Source organism: Pseudopodoces humilis, chromosome 7 (genome assembly GCF_049639895.1).
Source record: "Pseudopodoces humilis isolate 2021_Gansu_Grassland_sample_001 chromosome 7, ASM4963989v1, whole genome shotgun sequence".
Lineage (NCBI taxonomy): Eukaryota > Metazoa > Chordata > Aves > Passeriformes > Paridae > Pseudopodoces > Pseudopodoces humilis.
The window spans coordinates 6,024,061-6,038,813 of NC_142206.1; the positions used below are offsets into that span (position 1 = coordinate 6,024,061).

Below are 14,753 nucleotides of genomic sequence, written 5' to 3' on the forward strand. Positions count from 1 at the left end.
ACTTACTTGAAAAATTTTAAATTAACTCATGAAATTTCTCCAAGCACTATCTCATCAAGAGTTTTAGAATCTTTCATTTTATATGGATATCAGGTATAAATATCAGTAACTAATGCTAATTTTTTTTTCCATGAATATTAAACTTCATGCTTAAAATCCTACATCAGGCTCTTTATGATAATGTTAAAGAGAAGCAGCTGTGAAGAATCAGCCATTTCACAGCGCTGTACTCTGATAGTCTTGTATAGTTTTCTTAAATAAATATCAGCTCCTGACTCACGTTGGAGACATTCACTGAATCAGACAGATCCACAGCCTAATGAGGGTAACAATTTAAGGAATGACATGGTTTTTACTCTTTTAAAAGAATAATGGGAAGACCCCTCCTCAGTGTGGGGTCTTTTTCATATTCTAGTATTTTAGGTCATATTTTGAAAAGGAAGAGATATGTGTAGACTAGTAAGTACTTGAGAAATTGGCTGTTTCAGGGGTGGTAGATGGAATGTCCTTTGCAGCATTGTCTCTTTATTTGTCTGCCTCGTGGGGCTCTGAGCAACAGCAAGAAATCCAATTTGAAACCTTTCAGTTAAAGTTTGAATTCCAGCCACACCCAGGAGTAGCATCTTTACCTGTGAAGTTACATGGTGACTGAAGAATTATCATAGAAATTTTATATCCAGTTGGATTTCCTGGAAGAATCATGGGGTTTGTACAGAGTATAATTTTGCTGATTACACAGTTCACTCTATCAGCTCTGAAATGTTTTTGCAGCATAGACAATACATTGATTTATGACATGACATAATACATAATCTATGACAAAATGTTAGAAGGATTTTTGCGACACTTGCAATTTGTTTTCAGCATTCATGGGGGAATTGTTTTGCTGTCATTTCACTTTATTATTTCTTACATATCTCTTTGTATTATACCTCAATATCCACTTTTTTCCTTTTTTTTTCTTTATTTTTTTAATTTTATATTTTAGATTCATAACCAATACCCGACAGAGTTTGAGTTCAATCAATATTATCTGAAGTTTCTGGCTTTTCATCACATATCAAATCGATTTAAAACATTTCTTCTGGATTCAGATTATGAAAGACTAGAACATGGTATGTGTGATCTTTGTGTATTGCATATTGCTTTTGTAGTTGTTGATATTTTTCTCCTCAATATTTGGTCTACAAAAGTTTGCCTGGGTTAAGGTGGTCCAGTAACTACGTGGTGACCACGTAATGATCATCACATTTCAGATCTAGAAAGCAAAATGGAAGTGAGAAACATGTAATATTTTCTGCTTCAGTGATTCCTGAGCCATGCCTCTGATGGCCCTGAGAGAAAGTGCAGGAAATTAGTGCCATGCCTCAGGGTTTTTAGCAATTTTTCCACTTAGTTCCATTTTCCCTACTAATACCTTCTTTTAACAGAAACAGAATCTGTGAATCCGTCAGAGAGTGCATAAAGTTGCAGGAAAGAAAAGCCTTTCCATCGATTTACCTCCCACTTCTTCCTCTTGCATTATCTTCAGAGTTTCTCTTTTTATATTTTCTGTTTCACTCCATCTGTCATGTGCAACCTTTCTGCTCCCAAGGCCTTAGCTGCCCTCAGAGCCACCTTACTGGGGCTACATAACCACAGCTGAGGCTGCTCTTGGGACTTGTCCACTAAAACATGCTCCAAATTTCTCTGCTTTGTGGGCTGCTTCTCATGGCATATGATCAATTTTAATGCTTTTCGTGAAAACTGTCGTAGCTGTGGGGCAGATTAGACTCGAGCAACCATTTCATTCCAAAAAATGGTTAATTTCTATTATTTATCTTCTTTATTTATTTCCTGTTGCGGTGGCATTTAATAGCAGACTTTGCTATACCTTCAATCTGTGAAATTCCTTTAGGCTGTGCTTTACCATTTGTTGAGCATTATCAAAAAGCCATTCTTTTGGCTGCTCTTCTTTTCCCCAGGAACATTGTTTGAAGATAAAGGAGATAAGCATGCCAAGAAAGGAATTTGTATTTGGGAATGTATTGAAAAGATGCATAAAAGGAGCCCTATTTTCTTCAATTACCTCTATGCCCCTACTGAAATCGAGGTATGATTTTTCTTAGAATACAGGTGATTTGTTATTCTGAGTGATTCCTTGAGTACATTTGGATATCTTAATTGTTCTGAACCAAGTTAAGTATTTGGTGGACAAAATTGACCTTACCTGATTGATTGGAGCAGTGTCTGAAAGTCATGGAAATGTAATTTAAAGGGCCAAATTCTGCAACATGTATTCATGCATCCTGGTAAACTAAATGAGGTTCCTTCTTTGATTTCATTACATTATATAAATTATTATTAAAATTGTCTTTAAAGGGGAACTGACTTTAGTCATTGACCTTAGAGTCATAATGGGATGCATTTCATAACAATCTGATAGAATCACATCATCTTCATCTCTGTCTTCTGTGATAGTGTCTGTCCCCTAGACTGGGCTGTGTCTTGAGTAATTTTAGAAAATTCACAGTACACTCACCATCATAGAATTCAGTTTAGAATAATCTGGAAAATACAGGTATTGTGTTGTAAACCTTAAATTCAAAGGCTTTCTTCATGTCATTATAATAACACTTTGTTTCAAATAGGCACTGAAGCCAAATGTAAATATGTCCAGCCTCAAAAAGTGGGATTATTATGTAGAAGAGATTTTGGCTACAGGACCTTCCTATGATTGGACCATGGTACCTGCAAAGTGCAGTGTTTCAGAAGAAAATGACCAAACAGATGGTTCAGTCTCTCAGAGTAAGAGGAAAATAGTGTGGCCATGTTATGATGATGTAAAAAAAATACAGCCTGATGCCATCACCAGCCTTTTAAATGTGAGTACTTGTGTTGCACAGAACAGTAAATTCTGTTATGCTCACAAAATTCATGTTTAATTTTTATTGAAGTTATTGCCTTTCAGACATACTGTTATTAAAAGGATCATGATAGATGTCAAAACAACTCTTTAGTAAGACTGACTGGATGATCTGGAGATGTGATGCTGGTTCTGGGAATCAATCAGACTTCCTGCAAAGCTGATGATGTTCTGAATTCACACTTCCCCGGGAGTGTGCTTTAATTGTAGTCAATAACTACTCATGGATTCATTTTTTCACTGTCTGCTTTAAAGAATAAATAAAATTTTAGGTTGCCTTTTGTAGGAAATGCAGGAACAGCTATTTTCATTTGGGCAAATGGTGAATCTTGCTTTCTTGACCTCTTTCTCCTCATTTTAAAGTAGGTGTGTGGTAAAATAACGACCCAATGTCTTGGACAGATCAGAAAATAGAATCTGACACTTGTTGATTTTAATTGGGAAGCAGATACACAAACATTAACTCAATATTGGCCCACATTTCTCAAAAAAGCTTGCCATGATTGCTCTTAGTTTATTCATGTTTACTAGAACCAAACTGATAAATTTAGATTCTTTAAAATATTTTGTTACTTGAAATAGATGCTTGATTTGGGCTTTTTCTTGTTCAGGCTCACTTAGGCTGCTTAGGTTTTGTTCTTTCTTCATTAGAAGATGAAAAATGATCCCATTCTCATCATTGTTGTAGTTATTTAGAGTGATTTAACATCTGTCCTCTCTTCAAGGTGAAGATACTTGATGATTACAATTAATTAACAGCCTGACATTTGGTTATCATCATAATTGACAGTGCAGGAAAATGACCAGGGCATTCTTCACTTCCATTGTTTCAAGCCTCTTGAATGTCCAGAAACACATCCCTGTGTGCAGTGTTTTGTTTTGAAAACTCTTTGCAGACTTTACCTTATATTAAAGCTGGGATTATGGAGCCCACTGTTCCAATGCTTGGAAAATCAGGATATGCTGTAGGGCCCAAATTCTCCTGAATCAATGATGATTTTTTTTGCAAGTCTTAATGCAGGAAACTTCTGAATGGATATGAATCCTTGAAGATTTTGATAGAGAGTTAGCTTTATTCTGGCACATTCCTCAAATTCCTTTTGGTCTGCTCCTTCCAATCCTAATTGATCAAACAAAGGAGCAATGCCCAATAAAAAAAATAATAAATAAGAGAATCTCATGTAAAAATCCCCCTTGACTCAAAATAAGTCAGAATTTCTCAGAGCTTCTAACCTGCCAGAAGCAAAGGAAGAGCAGCCTCTCAGCAAGGGTCATTTCAGGGATTTTTCAGCAAAGCACAGAAAGCTTTTGTATCAGGTAACCAGAGCCAGAAGCACATCAGGAATACAACAGTGTTCTCCTGCATTTCTTCCCGGGGTAGATGCCAGACAATCCACATCCACAACTGTGAGAAACTGCCATATAACAGGGAAACTGCCATACTATAGGCTAAAGATATGTGGGTCAGGTTTTATAGAGTTTAAATGTTATTTGTGAATTAGATTATAGTAATAAAAGATAGCAATGGAGAGAACATTTGGAAAACTTTGGAGAGGTTGTATAAAGGTTATAAAAATATTCTTCTAAGTTTAAAAAGCAAAGTGAACTTTCTTTTAAAACAAGTTGTTAATTTAGGGCTATTGCTGATGTAGGAGAAAGACCTCTCTTTAATCATAAATCCACTGAGAATGTGTTGGTATCCAAAAAATGTTTCAACTGAGACCATATTTAGCATCATAAATTACTGGGGAAGATTGATTCTCGCTTAGTTTATAATGATAAGCCCAAATTTGTTTGTTCTAAAGATATTTTTCAATTGAAAACTAGATAGTGCGCTTCAGGATGTAAAGGTGAAACAGAGAAGTTATTGAGTGCCTTAATTCAGAATTTTCATGGCAGAATGTGATGCTTTTCTTTTAAGAGCAGATCAGATTCTGGTACCTGTAAGAATTGTGAGAAATGAACCTGTGTGCATTCACAGACACATTGTGGGTGTAGAGGAGGTGATCAGTCTCCAGGCTTCTGGAGCTCCTGCAGATATAACTCCTGTCTGTAACATTCAAATATTCCCAAAGCAGGCTATTTAGCAGATCTTCTGAAAGGCACAGTAATGCTAATTGCTTGTTATTAATTGCAGGAAATGGATAGTCTCATAATTGAATTTGTTAAAACCTTTCTAACCTTTCTTTTTATATACATATATATTCTCCTCTAAGCCTGGACAACAGGAGATGAACCAGAGAGATACATTTAAAGATTTTTTTTTTTTCTTTCAAGGAAATACATCTACTCAGAGTCCATTCCACACATGGAAAGGAAAAAAAAATCAGCTGCTTTTTGTAAAATTTTAAAATGAAGAGGCAAGAGTAAATCTTAGTGATTTATTGCCATGTATAGTTTTTTTACATGAGGTCTATTAAAGGAGAATTTAGTCCTAACTTTTCAAGTTATATACAGGAGATTGTTGAAAGTTTTTCATGAAACTTTTTCATTTTAAGTTCTGGAAGCACTACTCACTGTGGAGCCAAAAAAGAAGGAATGTGACCCAGTTGCTAAGTAACAAGTTTCAGTTACTTCCAGATTCTGCAGAGAAGGACTCATACTCAGAAGTCAAGACTAGGGCAGAAAGAGAGAATGATCAGATTAAACTGACTAACACAGAGCAATAAAGACCTTATATCCTTTTGCAGCAATTTGGAAATAATGTTACTTTTTAAAATGTGTGGTAAATGGATTCTGTTGTATGCCTCCAGAAATGTTTTCCATTCAGCACTTTCAAAGACAAGTAATCTAGAGAAGGCTTTAGCCTGGCTTGTGTTCATCATTCCTTATTTTTTTATCTACCTGAAGATACTCCAAACAAAAGTATTCTGGTTTTATTTCTTAGCAGAAAGAGAGCATATGTGACTTTCATACCTTCAGCATTTAAAGCTTCTTGTTTGATTCTTGCTGTTAAGCCACATTTCTTATATTTAGTTTCACTTTGGAGTTTTCTAGTTTACTTTCAGGGAGGAAAAGTTTGTAGAAAATTTTATAGAAATGTTGTCAAATGCTGGCTTTTTATTTTCACCTAAGAGTTCAAAATGTAGTTCAGAAGTTAATTTCCTTATCAAAATGTTTTCTTACTTTAAAAGTATAATAATTTTCTGTCTTTCAAGTAATAGCAATTTCCTGAAAAAAATTTCAATCAAAAGACCAATAGAAATTGGACAATATTATGAAGTCTACTTAAATTATTAGGTAGGGTAGAAGTAAGTAGAGATTTACTTTCTCTACTTCAAAAATAAATGTCTTAAGTGTTTAGTTGTCTTCTATATAGCATGGGAAGCCTGTCCAGTGGCAATTTTTTATTCCATCATTAATTCTTAATTGAATTTGAAAAATTGAGGTTTTAATTTTATTTAATTAATAAGGAGATTTTCATCAATATGGTTGTTGAAAGTAAAAATGGAGAAAAGAAGCATGGCAAGGAGTATGGACCACACTTCAAAGTCTTGACAAATGTATCAATGAGTGTTCACAAGTAAACATAAACTCATAAAATTGCCTCTTTTTACTTAACTTTGCACTGTTTTATTAACAGGAAATAACCCTAAGTGGAGGTTATCAACATAGGTCATATTCCCAAGTTCCACAACAAGAACATGTTGTTACAGTTTGGCATCCAAATTGAATAAATCTTTCTGTTTCATTTCCTTCTTTTATTACAGCTTTGTATCACATTTTATAAACCAGGGTAAATGTTAATATTGGCCACTGTACAATGTTGGTGTCGCAGCACAGAATTTGTTCTTTGTAAATATTTTCATAAAATACAGCCCGTCCTTATCAGTGTTGTGTTTCTGTTAGGGCAGTGGGTGTTGGATTTTGTGTGTTCAGGAGAACTGGGGGAGAACTGAAATCCTGGTGGCTCCTCCTGGGAAGAGCAATGTGGCTGATGCTGGCCTTGGGTGCCTTTGACTCCTGATTCTGATGGATCTCAGTTTATAGCTCATTTGACAGAGGGGTTTGAGCTTCACTGGGTGAAAACACTGACTAGAGAATGGTGGTTTCAAGATGATTAGCGAGTGATCAGTTAGAAATGTTTATGCTTAAGGAAACCCTTGTTACTTGTTTCAGGAAATCGAAAGGTTGGAAAGTAAATTAAACCAGAGCCCAGAGAGGTGGCAGCTTTTGTGGGAAAGGGTCAAAATGAATCTAAAGGATGACACCAGACAAGACAATGTAAGTAGAAAAGAGCTTGTCCAGTAGAACAATTCCATTCCTGCTGTATAGGCTACCTGAGGCACTGACAAAATCACTGTATTTCTTGGAGTAAAAGACTGCTTTTGAAAAACTGAATTATGTTGTTCTAACCCATGATATTGGCTTTTTATTTCTTCATGTTGAAAAATATATTTTTACTTGTGCTGTTTATCTAGTTGCCTTTCCAGAGTAGTTTAAATCACGGATAAAATGAGCATTTTACTAATGCACAAATGTATAGTTTTATATATTTAAAAGATTCTTGAAGTACTAAAAAAGCTCAATTCCTGAAAGGAGCCAAAAGGATATCACAAATTCTCAGAGATAAGTAAAGATATTTCCATGGCTAAATGAAGATACAGTTTCTAAGTAGAGATAAGAAATATTCACGCTTTTGTGTCCAATTCCTGACCGTGGTAACAAGAAGAGCTGTCAATATAGATATTTTCTAAGTGAAAGGCTGCCTCTTTGCTCTCTGTGTGCACCAGGAGTAATCCTAGATACTGCTTTTGGGGAGCTTGGCCTCTGTGCTTTGCACAGTGAGTTACCAGTTCAAGACTGTATCTGTAGAGTGTTGTCATTTAGATTAAGACCAAGTACAGGATCCCTCTTGTTCCAGGTTATTGAGATTCTACTAAAATTACATGGATCTGTAAATTAGCTCTTGGAAGGTGTAGTTTTCCCTTTCCCCCCTTCCTCCCTTTGAAATCAGGAAAATTTATTGTCCCCAAATCTCTGTTTAGTTTTAGATGCTTCTGAGAAAGCAAGGCAAACACTGTTCAGTATTATGTCACTTCACATATTATATGAAGCTTTTCTGGAATGCTGATTTCTCACACCTTGTGAACCCTTCTGCCTAAGAAATGCAGAGAATTGCCATCCCTCTGGCTTCTTCTCTGAAGCAGCACTGACTTGTATTAGGAAAATCTTTCTTTGGCCTCACAGTAGTTCCCAAGTTACCTGTTGCACCATGTATTTATTTATTGTCAGTACAGCACTGAGCCTGTCTCACAATGCAAGACACACTGCATTACCCTTTTTCTTCTCTTTCCCTCTTTTTCAGCTCCGGAGACATCCTTCTGGCTCCTCAGGGATGATGTCTCCTAATCTGCATTCCTATCAAAAGAGGTCTTTGTTGGAAATACCTGACAGTGGGCTGGGTGAGGAGCAGAGTTCAAGCATCTCTCCCTCTAATGGGGTAGACAGAAGAACAACGACGCTGTACAATCATTTCACATCAAAGAATGATGAAAATAGGTAAACTGAATAATCAGTTTATTTATGAGTATTTTATTAGATTGGTACAAGTCTCTGCCTTAGGAAGAAATTAAACTTTTATGTTCACAGAACATTTTGTGGCTACCTTATTCCTTCTTTTTGGATTTGATTACACTAGTTGTTTAGTGGGTGGGCCTCTTCTGTGTCCTACCAGCATCCTTCACCCTTCCCTTTCCTTAGATGCACAAGCCAATTGCAATTGTACATTTAATGCATCCAAAGTACCAAAAGGGTTTTTTATCTGTGCATCACAGTTACCAATAGCTAAACTATTGGTTTAAATCTTATTAGTTTTCTTGCAGGAAAGTGTTTAGTATGAATGCAGTAAGTGTTTAATATTAATGTAGTAAATGTTTAATATCTATCCTTTTGGGGGTTTTATTTCTCAGTGGTATCCATATTATGGAATCACATGCTGCTGTGTTTTCTGTCCCTCTCAGATCTTTTGAAGGTACGCTGTACAAAAGAGGAGCTTTGCTGAAAGGTTGGAAACCTCGCTGGTTTGTGCTGGATGTGACAAAACACCAGGTAAAACCTTTCCAGATAATGGAATTTTTTATTATTATGTTGCTTCTTTTTTATTTATTGAGTTTTTATAGATTGGTCTTACAAACAACATTGTATCATTACATTAGTAATGATGGTTTTCAGGTGTGATCTGTGCTACACCATTCATAACCTATCAATGTTTGTCTTGTGTCTCTTGTGGCTGATACAGAATTCTGAGTGGATGGGGAGGGTTTTGTATTTTGCCTTTTATTTAAAAAAAAAAAACATATAGGAGTGTTTTATAAAAAATATATGAGAGGATTTTAAAAATATATAGGAGTATTTTAGATTAGTCAGAGTATTGTAAATTTAGTAGCAGAATTATTCATAAGTGTTCTACCTAATCACTGTACAAAAAGGAGCACTAAAAATAGACATCTGTTGGTCTAAACTTTTTATCCAATTTACAATGAACGCCAGAATTCTGCAGTAGAAATTTATGATCTTTTGTACTTCAAATAATGTTGGGTCATCAGGCAGTAAAATATTCTGAGCCAAATACTCCACAAAGTGGGTGTTCTAACTTCTCAGACTCATGCTTTTGTTTAAAAAAATATTAATTCATTTTAGTCAATACACTTAAAAATGTGCAGTATAGATAAAGACAGGCATCTCTTGAAATGCTAATTGAGTACTTGGAGATCAGTGTGCTAAATACCAACAAATGTGCTGTTCATAATTATTCTTCCTAATATATCCTATATATCTTGTGTATAGGGGAAAAGGTTCATTTTGCAGGACAAGAAGATATTTTTACATTTTTTGTATAACCAAAAAAACCTTCTGAGTATGATAGATGCAGGAGTAATACAGGTCAATCCTAGCTGGAGTTCTGTTATTTGACTTGTGCTGTGAAGGTCTGTGTTGCTATTTTGCACTGGCTTATGGGAATTTGTTGGGGTTTTGTTGTTGGGACTTTTTTTTGGAATTTGTTTGCATGTTGAAATTCAGTTTACAGAGTGTTTAATATTCATATCAAATCATTTCATATCACATCATTTTTTTCTCCTTTGTAATGAGAAAAAAAAAAAAAAGCACAGACTTCATTCAAACTCTATGTGCAGTACAGGAAAATGTGAGCTTTGTGTGGCTTATAATTACCTAAAATTGCACTTAAATTTCTGCTGATCACTTTAAATTCTTGAAATGCAGAGAATAAGTGTTCCATCAATGCCTCAGTGAAGTTTCATGTAATGACCAGTGAAGAAAAGGCTCCGCTTTCTTTCCTGCCTCACATGCCCTCTGCCCAGAGCAATCCATTGTTATTTGCTTCTCTACTCTGGAGCTCTGGGGACAAAATACTCTTCTCCCACCTCCCCAGCTCTTAGTAATCTTTGTGCCTCCCACCTTTAGCAGTGAATGCCCCCAGGCTGTATCCAGGAAAAGGGAATTAATCTGAAAGGTCCATCTAAAAGCACACGTGTATTTTTTTTTCTCTCGTGTTCCAGCTGCGATATTATGACTCTGGTGAGGATACGAGCTGTAAGGGACACATAGACCTTGCAGAGGTGGAAACTGTGATTCCTGCTTCTCCAACAATTGGAGCTCCAAAACATGCCAGTGAAAAGGCATTTTTTGATGTAAGTATATCTGGTCTTTATGTGAAACTTCCTTCCCTTGTGTTTTTAAGCTCCTGCTCCCAGTCCTGATAGAAGGTGTGAGCTAGGAAGGATCTGTTGTGCCATCTCAGACAAAAAAAATTTATGTAGCTGGCATCACTCTCAACAGCAGTAGTTCAAAAATGACACATTCAGACCCATGAGCACACTGAGTATTGCAATTTATTGAAGGTTTTCTTTTCTGTGTGCTGACTTCTTTGTGTCCTTGTTTTTCCTTTGCAGCTGAAGACAAATAAACGTGTGTATAACTTTTGTGCCCAAGATGCACAGAGTGCTCAACAGTGGATGGACAGGATCCAGAGTTGCATTTCAGATGCATAGAAAGGAGAAAAATGTTCCATGATAAAGTCCCATTTAAAGCACCTCATCCTGGAAGAAACTGAGTTCTGGAATGTTACTGACACACAACCCGCCTTCCTTACATTTCAGCCATTAAAGTTCATAAGAAGTTCTTTTCTGTTTAATAATTATAACCACTGTAACTGTTATTTTTTATTTTCTTTCTGCAGGAGGGACTTGGAAAAATAATAATCCATTTATCCTGAATTTGCTCTTTCTTCAGTACAATTCCTAGCTATAAAAGTGGGCTGTATTTGCACTAGCATCTGATCCCAGTTTTCTCAATTCAGAGCTATTATTTTAGAAAACCTGTCCAAAAGAAAGTGTAGAAATTTTGCCTTCAACAAGAAGTATATTTCCACTTTATTTAGATTTTTAAGTAGAATGTTCTTATTTCCAAGCCAGTCATGAATAAGAGGGAACATGCCTACAATTCCTAAAAACAAATAAAGAAATGAAGCTTGTGAGTCCAGTGACACACACACCAGGTTGCCAGTGTTTATAGAAAGTCGATACTTTTAAAGACCAAAAAAAGTGAAATTGCCTGATGCCGGACTTTCAAGTGTGTTCTCAGTGTGTGGGTCATTCTCTAATCTCGTGCTCTGCTGAGTGCTTCTGCAATGTTGTTGTGGAATTTCAAAATCTAGGGATTACCTGGAGACCATAGATAGCACTTTTTATTTTAGATTCTATTTGCAATTCCAATGGGATAAATGAAAGAAAACTGGCTGACACTACCCTGGAGCAAAACAACAGACTAGAAATTCAGTAGATGAAAGATCTCTTGTGTGTGAGTTGTATGTGTTAATTTATATGCTGTTCTGCTCACTGTAAAATAAAAAATAACAAACATGATAATGCACTAAACAATGAAGCAAGCACTTGCACTGAAGTCTTTACAATGCAGACATTTTGCAGGACGGAGGTAAGTTATTTGTAGCAGAACAAAACAAATCTAGCTAGTTAACAGCATTTACAGATATTAGATATGTACATAATCAAGTTTGAGGTGTTGTGATTTGATACTTTTTAAACATTTTTTTGCACATTAATTGGAAGACTGTTTATAGATTTTTACTTTTGATGAACTTGTGTTTGTTCTGCTTAAAATCCTGGCAAAACATTTTTAATAGCCCCAAATTAGTTGAAATTTTACAGTCTATGAATAATGAGGACTTTGAGTAGAATATGTAGGTAATTAAGCCATTGTTTTTACTTTGAAATGTTAATATGTTAAATAGCACACTAATATTACAAAAGGTCTGTATATATGATTCACTATTTTCTCATTTTTCCAGATGTTCTGCTTGTAATTTAATGTCAGCCTAACCAAACTGACTATACTTACAAGATTTTTCAGTTATTAAACTGTGGGTTTTTTTATAACTAATGTATTTTGTCAGAAAGGAACATAGATTTCTCACCACACACAATAGGAAATGCAGCTGTTTTTAATGCATTTGCAATTTCAAAACAAAAATATGAAGGATTTTTCTAGCATTTTTCAATTGACAGATTTCCACCTGTGACAATGGTGTTTGCACATTTGTATTTTTCTTTGTATATGAAGTACTTTTATATGTACTTTGTAAAATACTGATCCTGTTCTTAGGTTATATGAAGATATACATACCACTGCTTATTTTGTAACTGGTTAATTTTAACGCGTGTATGTTATGTGATATATGTATGCTAACCATCTTGTAATAAATACACTCCTTAAGGAAAAGTAAAAACTTTCCTTTTACTGTAAAAGAGGAAAAAAAGAAAAGCAAGACCCACCTGTTGAAATATTCCACGGGCACAAGACAAATCCTTATTTACTCTGTATTAAGAATAGTGGGTGTATTCAAAACTATGTGGTCTTTTGTATACTTGTAAATATTCTTACCTAAAAGTTGCACTTGGGCATCCCTAACTCAAACACTTGTCAACAGTAACACTAAAGAAATCAGAATTTAAAGCAAAATTATCATTCTAACGACTCTCAACATACAGCCTTTACCAAAAGGCTAAATATGTGTAATGTCCATACTAAAGTCATTGAATAATGATGTTAAATGTATTTTTTAAAAAAAGGATTCTGTACGGTATCGCGACATAAATCAACTGCGTACTTCCACCCTGAGACGTATCTCACTCGTATCACCTTGTGCAAAAAAGGTCTTGTTCCTAAAAAAGAAACTATAAAAAAATAAAAAACACAAATGGCAAGGTCTTACCTGAGACTGTGCATCAGAATGGAATTCCTGAGCGTGGCGTGGGACAGCAGAGGCCAGACGGGAAGGGAACGTGTGACGGAGGAGCTGTGGCAGTTCTGGGATGCTGTGCTGCTTGGAGGACGTGGTTTGCATATTGAGCTTGGCATGGATGCTAATGTTGCCTTAAATGTTGATCTCAGTTTTTAGTGTCTGTATTGATGGAAAATGGACTTGAGCAACTTAACTTAAAAATACCCAAATAAAAGCTGAAATGAGAGGCGTGGTGTTTGTGGTGTCTGTGTAAGGAATAGACAAGGGAATGGTAAAAAAAGGCTTTTGCTATGAAGACACAAAGTTTGAGGTGTCCCTGAAGGCCTCTCTGCAAAATGAAGATTCCAACAGAGACTTGGAGAAAATGTGGACGAGTCAGCATAGCTTCAGCTACAGGGTTTGCCAGTGTGTTTGAGTTGTATCAGCAGCAGCAGAGAATTAGGAACTAAGAATTAGGGAAAAATGATGTGTACAAAGGGATTCAACTTCATATTCCATGAAAATTTTCTAGAAAGATCCACCCAGGAGATGGGGATGAGCAGAGGTGCTCCCTCTGCTGTGTCACATCACTATTCCCACAGTGTGCATCACAACATTCCTCCTGTGGAAAAGAGAATTACAACATTACGAGTCTGGCATGAGGGGAGAGGATTGTTTGCCCTTCTCTGTGTTCAGTAACAAAACATCCACAGCGTAGGTGGAGGAATGAGTTTAGGCTTTGAAGAGTTATTAGTGGGGTATTATATCAGTGATTTTCCTATCTAACAAGTGTTTTCCATAAAAACCCTTTCTTTTGATGGAGCCTTAGAATTACTACACTAAAAAATAAAATACTTAGCATGCCACACGTGTGGGTCACTGGTTATGTAATGGTACAAAAACAGCTAACGGACCCAAGAACAAATGTTCAAAATTTTGTGTCACATCCCACACACATTACTTGTATCTGATATTTTGTGAATTTCAGACATAACAAAAATGCGGTGATCTTGTCCAAATACTGTCATTTTTGCCTTTTCATCCTGTAATATTCTTGGAGTATATCGAAGTGGCTGCACCACATTTCTCATTTTTCATATTTGTGATCATCCAAATATTTTGTCTGTTCATGATTATCCTGTGGTTGCTTTGAAGAGTCAGAAAAATGGAATTAATCTACCCATTCCCCAGTTCTGCTGAAGTTCATGCTGAGTATCACTGTCGCACCTACTTTCTGGGGGTTTGTCTGTATTTGATCCGTTTCTTCCCCAATTTTGGCTACTGTGCAAGGGCAGTGGTAGCATCCACATTCTCATTTAGGAAATTTTCATCTCTGAGTCTTTTCACATCCAGTTTTTCATGAATTGACTGTCAGTAAGGATGCTGCTCACTATTGTTTCCTCTCTTCACTTACCAGTCAACATCCAGTGGGAAATTACCTTTTGTCCAGTTTCAGCTGGCATGGTATAGTTCAAGATTCTTCCTCCCTCTTCAAATTTTGCTCAGAAATCAGAATCTGCACACTTGTGAATAGGAAATTATGCTTAATTTTGGCACGGTTTCGGTTTTTCCATTGTCTACTCTTTG

At 35.9% G+C, this 14,753-nt stretch overlaps 1 protein-coding gene across 6 annotated transcripts in view; it reads left to right on the top strand.

The window, feature by feature from the left end:
• SBF2 (SET binding factor 2) overlaps positions 1-13,413 on the top strand; it is a 232,027-nt gene extending 218,614 nt beyond the window's left edge. For all 6 annotated transcript variants that reach the window (XM_014257906.2, XM_088057519.1, XM_014257910.2 and 3 more), the window contains 8 exons: positions 989-1,115; positions 1,965-2,092; positions 2,631-2,864; positions 7,025-7,129; positions 8,214-8,407; positions 8,869-8,956; positions 10,426-10,557; positions 10,819-13,413. In XM_014257906.2, coding sequence (XP_014113381.1) covers positions 989-1,115; positions 1,965-2,092; positions 2,631-2,864; positions 7,025-7,129; positions 8,214-8,407; positions 8,869-8,956; positions 10,426-10,557; positions 10,819-10,917 — 1,107 coding nt within the window. In that variant the 3' untranslated portion in view covers positions 10,918-13,413. The remainder of the gene's footprint in view (positions 1-988; positions 1,116-1,964; positions 2,093-2,630; positions 2,865-7,024; positions 7,130-8,213; positions 8,408-8,868; positions 8,957-10,425; positions 10,558-10,818) is intronic.
• The last annotated feature ends 1,340 nt before the right edge of the window (positions 13,414-14,753 follow it).